This window comes from Ursus americanus, chromosome 12 (assembly GCF_024610735.1).
Source record: "Ursus americanus isolate L20-20 chromosome 12, mUrsAme1.1.p, whole genome shotgun sequence".
NCBI classification, from domain to species: domain Eukaryota; kingdom Metazoa; phylum Chordata; class Mammalia; order Carnivora; family Ursidae; genus Ursus; species Ursus americanus.
Window position 1 is genome coordinate 72269386 of NC_142138.1, and position 10267 is coordinate 72279652.

The following is a 10267-nucleotide window of genomic DNA, read 5'->3' on the forward strand; positions in this document are numbered from 1 at the left end:
GAATATCCTGCTGCCTTAATTACCATAGGTATGTAATCAACTGTGAAATCACATAGGTTCCATAACTTTGTTCCCCCCTTGATATTGTCCTGGTGATTACTAGACTTTTGCGCTTTTATATAAAATTTAGAGGCAGATTGTCATTTGTCACAAATGAAAATAAAGAAAAAGAAAATATCTTTAGAAATTTTATAGAAATATCTCTAAATATATGCATTTATAAATGAAGAATTGTAAGGTTTTTTCATAATTTTCCTTTTGAACCATCCATGAATATGGTATATCTCTCTTTTGGTATTCTGCAATGCCTTTCAGTAAAGTCTCCTCATTTTATCAAAAATATTTTACATTAATATTTAGACATTATAATTTTTGCTATTTTAAATAGTAACTTTTAAAATTATAATTTTGAATTATTTATTTCTGGTAAATATAAATCTAATTTAATCTGTATTCTGATCTTATATCTTGCAACTTTTCTAACTCTTACTATTATTTTTTATTTCTTATGGTAATCATTCTTATGCACTTGATTTTCTTTATTAAATCTGTTCTTTCTCCTTGGGTTATAGTCTTTAGAAGCTCAATTGCTATATAAAAGCAATTATGCTCATTTTTAGAGTATGCTCATTTTAAATTTTAATTTGTGTACATAACAATTATGTGTTAAATAACAAATTGCCAAATTTCCACCCAGATGGTTATGGCAATTTATATTTCCAACACCACTAAGACCCATTTCTGATCACCTTCAACAATACTGAGCTTTGTTTTCCATCTTAAGTTTTTTCCAGTTCAGTATAAAGGAATAAATCTAATAGAACTCATTCCTGAAAAGTCATCGTTGTTTTATATGTAGTTCTTTGGTTATTTGCATGCACAAACATAAAACAATACATTTCAAAATCTATCAGTCACTTATATTTCTTCCTAAGCTATTTGTTCATGTGCTTTGCCTATAGCTTTGTAGATAGTTTTATTTTCTATAAAATTGTAAGAACTTACTGTTTATTATGAATTTTAATTCTATTACTGACCTATGCATTTTATTTTTCCTTACTTGGTTAATTTTTCCATCTTTTAAAAAAGTTATGTGTTCTGTCATACAGAATTTTTTTAAGTGGTGAAATTTGTAAGTATTTTTTGCCATGCTTAAAATATTTACCTATTACTTGTAAAGGAACAATTAAGAGCATAGTCTAGTAATTTTGGAGTATTGATTTATTGTTGCTACTAGAGAGACTGGTAGTTACTGGCTTAGGGACACTGAGTCTGAAATTAATTCTTACCAGTTCTCAGCATTCTTCCTTCCTATCTCCCGAGATTATGAGAGCCTGACAACATAAGAAACATACTGTCACAGAAAACTCATCCTTTGCTAGAACACGTTGCTTTTATTAAAATGATACCCAAACCCTTGAGATCCAGTGTCAGTCCTCAATGTTACATCATACTGCTATCTTGTCACCTAAGCCCAAGTCAGATTGATTGATGTTTTGGATACTGATCTTTGTGGAGTCAGGACATGGACAGAATAGCTTCTAAGTCTCATCATGCTTGGAATGGATGATCTGGGCTCCTGAATCAGAACTCCCTATATGAACCAGCAATCAATATCTTGACTACACTCACATTAAATACATTCTTTGAAACAATATGAGCTACACCCAGATAATTCACTGGCTGATTTTTGCAGGGTGACAAGGCTAGGACACACTAATGTGAATATCTCAGAGTGAGAATTCTGATGATAATGGCTAAAGTCACAATCAAAGTAAAGTTAATACTAGTATTAATGAATAGATTTTTAAACTCAATGTACATTGAATGCATACTGTTGTATTAGAGCTGATGGGGGACATAGAATTATAAGACCCAAGCTGGGGATTCAGGAGAGTTTATTATAAGCATATTTGAGAGAAAACACTCATACAGGAGGATATCACAGCAAGTTACATTTCAACAACACAGTTTTAGAAATGCATAGATCATGGAATAAATCATGGAAGGTTGACAAGGAAGATAAATTCAAAGTAGAAAAAATAAGCCATTTTAGCTTAAGAACATTTCTTTTTTAATATTTATTTATTTATTTATTTATTTATTTATTTATTTATTTATTTATTTATTTAATATTTTTATTATGTTATGTTAGTCACCATACAGTACTTCATTAGTTTTTGATAGTGTTCCATGATTCATTGTTTGCATATAACTAACCGGGAAACGAACTGAGAGTTTCAAAGGGGAGGAGGGTGGGGGAATGGGCTAGCCCAGTGATGGGTATTAAGGAGGGCACATATTGCAAGGAGCACTGGGTGTTATGTGCTTAAAGAGCATTTCTAAAGGGAGATAGCAAAGCCTAAACTGGAGATGTAGCAAGAGTACTATTGAAAAGGCCTCAACCATCAGTCAGTAGAGATTGGAGCTCATCATGGACCCAGGGGACTCCAAGAAGAGACATCCTCAATGGTCTGGGACAATTATCCCTGAGGGAGAGGGGTAGAACCCAATGAGGAATAGAAATCAATGAGGAATTGAAACCTATGGAGGAATAGAACAAAAGGGAAACATGGCAGGCAAGAGGCAGAGCAATTCAGGGAAGGCTGGACACCAGGGGATACCAGATGCTGAAAGGAACATGGTGAGATATACACATGTGTATTTGTGCACACCCACCTACACATAGTCACAAATGTCGCCTCTCTCATAGTCTCTGTAATATCTCTAAGTAGAAGTACATGTGGACACACACGCACACACACAACTCAACCACATATTAGTAGGGTTCATACCACACCAAATGACCTAGATATTATGGAATTAGCATCCATTCATGGTCTAGGAAATCCCAGAGTTCTTCCCAATCCTGGAGGGCAGTAGACTCTCTTCATACAGTCTCCCTAGCTCTGATTCTCCTTCATCTGATAAATGGTTTAGTTGTTTAATAACCTTGCACTGCCATAGATGGGGCTCTTGTTTCTGACTTACTATCAACCCAGATGTTAACTCTGGCCATTTCCTTTATCCCCTAAAAATGTGAAAATACCAATATTAATTTTAAGAAAAGCCTGTGTTCATATAACTGAATTGAGGCACTAAGACTAGGAGTTGGGAGAAGCTTATAAAACAGAAACAGACAAAAAAGTCATATGATGTATTAATTACTCCTGTTCTTAGATATCCTCTGGCCTCCACTCTACGAGGGATGTCTTTGCCTTGGCTGTTTTATGCTGGGCAGTGCCTACCCTTACACAGTCCCACTGTTTCCTTGTTGCGTCTCCTCTTTCTCTTCTGTGGATTTCACTTGAGCCTTCCCACATGACCCTGGAAAATCTGAATTCCCAGTCTCACTGGTCGGGTCTTCCCTCTCTCCCTCCTCTATAAAACTTTATTCTTGGTTCACATTGTTTTATTAAGACCTATCAATAATCTCAATAAAACAGAAGGGTCTTATATTTTCTAAACATATTCACTCTCCTGAGAAAAAGGTTGTAATTAAAAAAAAATGAATGTGTTGGCATTTGTTTAGAGAATATAGCATGTTATGAACTCTCTACTAGATTTTATTTCCCTTAGCTCACTGACTCTCACACTCACATACACCCCGAGAGTTATTTTTATATTATCACTATTGTAGATGGACAAAAATGAGAACAAGAAAGATGAGGTATTTTTGACAAGGTCACTGAGCTAATAGGTGGCAGAACCAGGATTCTATCTTGGGTCTGACTCCTCAAGTAGTTTCTTCATTGCTAAGGAACACACACATATGTGCATGTGCACACACACACACACACTCACGCACTCACATATAAGGTAATAAAGGGTTGGAGGAGTCTATGAAACTTGGTTTAAACCAGATTGAATTTGGGAGGGAGGAAAAGAGACGTTGGGAACTCAAGCTCAAAAGCTGAGCCAGGCAGATCCTGCAGGGACAGTGGGAGATTAAGTCCGGGATGATTACAGTTTTTCTCCCCTGCCACTTTTTCTAAGCACTCCTATTACTAGATGGGAGCAGCTGCCCTGGGCCCCTGGAAAGAGGCAGGAAGAAGCTGCCAGTTGCCAGCGGTCACAGGTCACAGGACCATGTGGGTGGCAGGAGGCAGTCCGCTCATGCCCAGGTCCTGTCTCACAGGCTGAGGGCAGAGCCCAAGGCCAAGATAAAAGGCCTCAGAGTGAGCGCACCTCCATATACTCCTCTCCTGAGGTGCTGACAGACCCAGTGTTGCCTGTACACTGGTAAGTGTCCCCTGGGACTGAGAGCAGAGCCTTCCACAGAGGAAGCTCAGACCAGAGCAGGGGGGGAGGTGGGCAGGCCCTTTGCAGTGTGTGTGTGTGTGTGTGTGTGTGTGTGTGTGTGTGTGTGTGTGTGTAGTGGGTGGCAGTGAGAAGAAGATGAGGTTGGGTTCATATTAGCAAGGAACAAGTCGCAGGGACACTGAGGGAGGGGCAAGGAGCAAGGAGGGCTGGGAACATGAGCAGAAGGAACTGTGAGTGTGACCGTACTCCAAAAAGCCAAACTGATCTGTAGTTGTTGGTCTCTGGTTGGAAGGATTTGCAACACTGACCACCGTACCAACTCATAACTGTTGTCAAAAGGGAGGTTTATCTTTGAAAGCATAACTGTCCCTCCAGGGAAAAGTAAAGATGGGAACAGTGACACTCAGCCAGCAGAGAGGAAATCACAGCTGACTGACTTATTTTAAGCACTCAGAAAAAAGGACTTCAGAGTTGAGTAGGAACAACTCAAATCTTGATGCTGAGGTGTTAGTTTGAGGTGAGTGTCTGCAAGATGCCAGAGCACCGGGCCCAGTCAGGGACCTGGTGCAAGTCCCAGCTTATAGGAAATTATCCCCCTCAGCTCATTCTTCCAGCCAATCTCCAATGTCCTTTGCGGGTGTGAACTTCTATGTCCCTACAGGACAAGGCTACCTAGAAAGTTCTCCAAGAGGGAATGAGTGTTTTCCCTAAAGAAAAAAATTTCATTTCTAAACTGCTACCTCGATTAACTATTTCTGTGATATTTGCTGTAGAATTTTGAGCACTTTTTTTTCTTAACATATTTTGGCTTCAGTTCTCTAATTATGTAACAGATGAAGCACTTCTGAGATGATATGAGAGCATTTGGGAAACTATCAGAAATAACGTTAAGTTTCTCTGTGGAATTACCAAGGACTCCATTTAGACAGTTCATCAAATAAAGGTGCTAGAAATGATATTGAGGACAGGAAGGGGTGGGGTGGGGGAGGCTCTGTGTCCTGGGTCTGACTGTGTGACTCTCTCCCTCAGCTCCTGACCCCACCAGCCGAGATGTCCTGCCAGCAGAACCAGCAGCAGTGCCAGCCCCCTCCCAAGTGTCCTGCCCCCAAATGCCCCCCCAAGTGTCCCCCAAAGTGCCCCCCAGTCTCTTCCTGCTGCAGTGTCAGCTCTGGGGGCTGCTGCGGCTCCAGCTCTGGGGGTGGCGGCTGCTGCAGCTCTGGGGGTGGGGGCTGCTGCAGCTCTGGGGGTGGTGGCTGCTGCCTGAGCCACCACAGGCCACGCAGGTCCCACCGTCACAGACACCAGAGCTCTGGCTGCTGCAGCCAGCCCTCGGGGGGCTCCGGGTGCTGTGGAGGGGGCAGCAGTCAGTCGTCTGGAGGCTGCTGCTGACGTGGACCCTGAAGCAAGAAGAGCATGCTTGGGGACAGTGAGTGGCCGAGTCCTTCCTCCGGTTCCTGCTCCTCCTGCTGGGCCTGCCCATGTGGCCGAGGGGTCTGAGTACAGCCTTGAGCACTGGCCCAGAGGATCCCTGTGCCCTGGTGTCCAGGAGCCACAACCCCTCCCCCAAACCCATTTCCTCGCCTCCTCCCCTATGTGTGTGGCTGCCCTGGGAACCCAAAGGGCAGACCCTACATCCTTGCTGTAAACCCAGCCTGATGTGGAACAATAAAACTAGAAATCTTCATTCCCTCTTGCCTTGATTGTTGTTTTCTTTTTATTCCTACATTATCTTTTTCATACTCTGTCCTCAACTCCTGCTTCCCCTGAGGCCTCAGTGTCTACAGAACTTACTCAGATTTGCCACTTGCACCACATTAGCAGTCCTTAAGAGCAAAACGAGTTTTTATTGGTTCAGAATCCAATCCAGGAACAAACATTGCCTTTAGTTGCCAGGATTCGTTCGTCTCCTCCTATCTGTGACAGTCCAGGCTTTTTGTCTCTTATGATTTGAAGATTTTTAAACAGTGTTGGTTTTTGTAGAATGCTTATCAATTTGGGTTTGTTTGATGTTTCTTCCTGACTAGGTTCAGTGGTGCATTTTTGCAAGGAGTATCCTTCTGGGAGCTGATACCACGCCTCGCATGATATCTAGTTGTCTCACCGCTGGGGTCCTGAAAATTGGAATCGAGACATTTGGGAAGTTCCTGATAAAGTTGAGACGTTGAGTTTCTAAATTCCATTCCACCAAGTTGTGTTTTTTGCCAGTAGAAGCAGCCTTTTCATCCCCCTCTGAGGAAGTTAACCATGCATTTCCTGAGGAAGCTGAGAGGCCTCCTGGAAGTGGTTGCCTTGCAGTGCACCATTGGTTCTCCTCGAGACCCATCCCACCATCTCTCTTTGCTTCTACACATGCACCTCGACTCAAGTCCCAGTAGGCCCCAAAAGGTGATGTAGAAAGTGTGACCCATAAACAGGTACACTACACTCCAAAAGAACTACATGATTTTTTCTAACTTATACAGATATAAACCCAGGGAATATGTGTGGGATGGATATTAAGGGTACGAGATAATTGTGGGAGGGACATAAAGTTAGATCAGGCTGAATTTATTCATACAGGTCTGCCAAGCAGATATTCTAGACTTAATGCTATAGTGTGGTGGTGGTGGTGGTGGTGGTGGTGGTGGTGGTGGTGGTGGTGATGGCGGGGGTGGGGGTGTGAGGTTAGACAGGGCTCTAACAGTTTGTTGGGTTGGTTGGCTGAAACATGGACCAAAAGGTGGCTAACACTACATGAGGATGAAATGTCAGGACTTCCTTGGTATAATATAGAGGAAGGGGTCCAAAGGCTTGCTGGAATGTTAGAGTGGAGTTATCAGTTGAGATCTGCTCATCTCCTCTGGAAGGGCCCATAGAAGTTATCTTTCACGACTACAAGAAATAAATTTGTGAGGAGACCACAGCATCCTTGAAGAGCTATGTGATTGTTCTTCTCTCTAGGTTAGAAGTTACAGTGGAATCTGATGCCACTGAATTGGGAAACCTAAATGCAATAGGGATGATTGGATACCATTGGCAGCTCTTAGGCACCAAAGGCAGAGTGGGTGTGGCTACTATCGTGGACAGCAGAGTCAAAGCAGTGATCCGAACATTCTGACTCACAGAGGGCTGTGGCTCTGGCTAGTTTATCATGGTGGTTTGGAAGTGAAATTGACGAGAAGTCTACTACATTCTTACTTGATATGTATAAGAGGAAAAATTCTAAGTCAAGTGAACAAAACTCTGAACCATAGAAAGAGAGAATAATGCTCCCTCAAAGGATTCCCAACTTTGAGCTAGTTTATAGACATGGAACCCCTTGAATGAAGGGGAGGATGGGTCCTCTTGAGGAAGAACCTTTGAACTCTGCCAAAGAGTTATACTATTAATCTTTCCACCAGCCTTCCCCAAAGGGACCTACGGCACTTTACCAGGGTAATTGTGCACTGGGGAAAAGAAAATAATCAGACTTCGGGGCCAACTGGACACTGGCTCTGGATTGACACTAATTCCAGGAGACTCAAAACATTTCTTTGGTCCTCTGTGGTTCTTATTTGGTGGGATAGGAGCTAATGGAGGTTGGGTGATCAGTGGAGTTTTAGGTCAGTTCTTTCATCTCACAGTAGGCTCAGTGGGTCCTGAACCCACCCTGTGTTTGTTTCCCTGGTTCTAGAATGTATGATTGGAACAGACATATGCAACAACTGGCAAAATCCCCACATTGGTTCTCTGATCAGTGGAGTGAGGGCTATTATAATGGAGAGGTCAAGTAGGAGCCATTAGAGTTATCTCTACCTAGGAAAATAATAAATCAAAAGCAACACCACATCTCTGAAGGGATTGCAGGGATTAGTGATACCATGAATGATCTGAAGGATGCAGGGGTGGTGATTCCCACCACATCCCTATTTAACTTGCCTAGCGCCAGAAAACAGATAGGTCTTAGAGAATGACGGTGGGTTATTGTAAGCTGAAGCCAGTGGTGACTCCACTTGTAGCTGCTGTACCAGATGTGGTTTTGTTACTTGAGCAAGTTAGCACATCCCCTGGTAACTGACATGCAGCCAGTGATCTGGAAAATGTTTGGTTTCTGGTTTGTTTGGGTTTTTTTTTTTTCCTTCATATCTGTTAGTAAAGACCACCAGAAGCAGTTTATTTTCCCTTGGAAAGGCCAGCAATATGCCTTTACTGTCTTTCCTCAGGAGTAGGACAATTCTGCTACCCTATGTCATAATTTAGTTCTCAGGAATCTTGACTGTCCTTCCCTTTGACAAGTCATCACACTGGTCCATTGCGTCAATGATATTATGCTAATAGTACCTAACAAGTAAGAAGTCGCAACTACTCTAGACTGACTGGCAAGGCATTTGTATGTCAGAGGGTAGGAAATACGTCAGACAAAAACTCAGGGGCCTTCTACCTCGGTGGAACTTCTAGGGGTCCAGTGGTACAGGGCATGTTGAGATAGCCCTTCTAAAGTGAAACAGAAGTAGTCGCATCTGGCCCCTCCTACAATAAAAAATGAGGCACAACACCTAGTGTGCCTCTTTGGATTTTGGAGGTAACATATTCTGCATTTGGGCGTGCTACTCTAGCCCACTTACTGAGTAACCCCAAATCTGCTAGCTTTGAATGGGGTCCAGAATAGGAGAAGGCACCAGGAGACACAATGATTCCATGGAACTGGCAGTTAAGACTGCCACTTGGCTACTTTGACCTCCTCATGACTCTGAATCAACAGGCAAGGAAGGTAGTTACTGAGCTCAGTGGGGTGATTGATCCTGATTACCACAGAGAAATTAAACTGCTACTCACAGTGGAGGTAAAGAAGAGTATGTGTGTGGAATACAGGAGATCCCTTAGGGTGACTCTTAGTTCCGCCATGCCCTTTGATTAAAGTCCATGGGAAACTACAAGAGCCCAATTCAGACAGTACTATTCATGGCCCAGACCCGTCAGGAATGAATATTGGGTCACCTCGCCAGCTAAAAAGAACCATGGCCAGAATTACGGGCATTTCTTACTCTGAGCATGTTTACTTCCTTACTTTGTTGTGAGTGTGTGTGTGTGTGTGTGTGTGTGTGTGTGTGTGTGAAGTACCTTTGGTTTCCTCCCATTCTTATCCCCTTATCACATAACATAAGATGTATTGACTGATGTATTTCAGTATTGTTCAACATTACATAATAGAAGTTAAGGATATCAAGGAGACGAGTCAACATCATTCAAGGACTTTACATCCTTTTCGGGAGAAAGGGTTTTTGCATTATCTGCTGTATAGAGTCTAACTGCATCATGTTAGCTGGCAGTACGGCCTTGTCATTGTCTTTGTTTGGAGGTTAAATATTGTTTAAGGAGATGGATGTATATGGGTACCAAGCTGACAAGGGGTGAACTGTGATGGTTAATTTTATGTGTGATCTTGGCTCGGCCATGGCACCCAGATTTTAAATCAAACACTCAATGTAGATGTTGGTGTGAAGGTATTCTTTTTTTTTTAGATGTGATTAACTGTTTAAATCAGTTGACTTTGAGAAAAACAGATTACCCTCCATAATGCGGATGGACCTCAAGCAGTCAGTAGAAAGATTTAGGAAAAAAGACTGAGGGCTGCCCAAGTAAAAGGAATTCTGCCTGTAGGTTGCCTTCAGACTGGCGGCTGTACCATCAACATTCCCTGGGGCTCTAGCCTGCCAGCCTGCTCTGCAGTTTTCAAACTTGCCAGCTCCCACAGCTGTGTGGGCCAATTCCTTAAGATAAATCTCTCTGTATATGTGTACACATCTTATTGGTTCTGTTTGTCTGGAAGCCCCGGACTAACACAACATGTGTGGATATGTGTGTGTGTGAGGGAAATGATGAGGTGGGGGGAGGGAGGGATTAAGAAAGGGCTCTTTGTGTCCTTTACTCATTTCGTTGTGTGTGTTTATTTACTTTTGAACTTCTAATATGTATGTATATATTGGGGCTATCAACTCCTTACAGGCATATGTGTTGTATTGTTCTGTCGTTATTTGTCGTTTTA

The 10267-nt window shown here is 42.3% G+C and overlaps 1 protein-coding gene across 1 annotated transcript; it reads left to right on the plus strand.

Annotated features, from left to right (window-relative positions):
• The first annotated feature begins 5313 nt into the window (after nucleotides 1–5313).
• Nucleotides 5314–5652, plus strand: LOC148109237 (late cornified envelope protein 1B-like). The gene has a single exon (XM_087865768.1). It carries the CDS (start codon nucleotides 5314–5316, stop codon nucleotides 5650–5652), a length of 339 nt encoding a protein of 112 aa, XP_087721894.1.
• Nucleotides 5653–10267: the final 4615 nt, after the last annotated feature.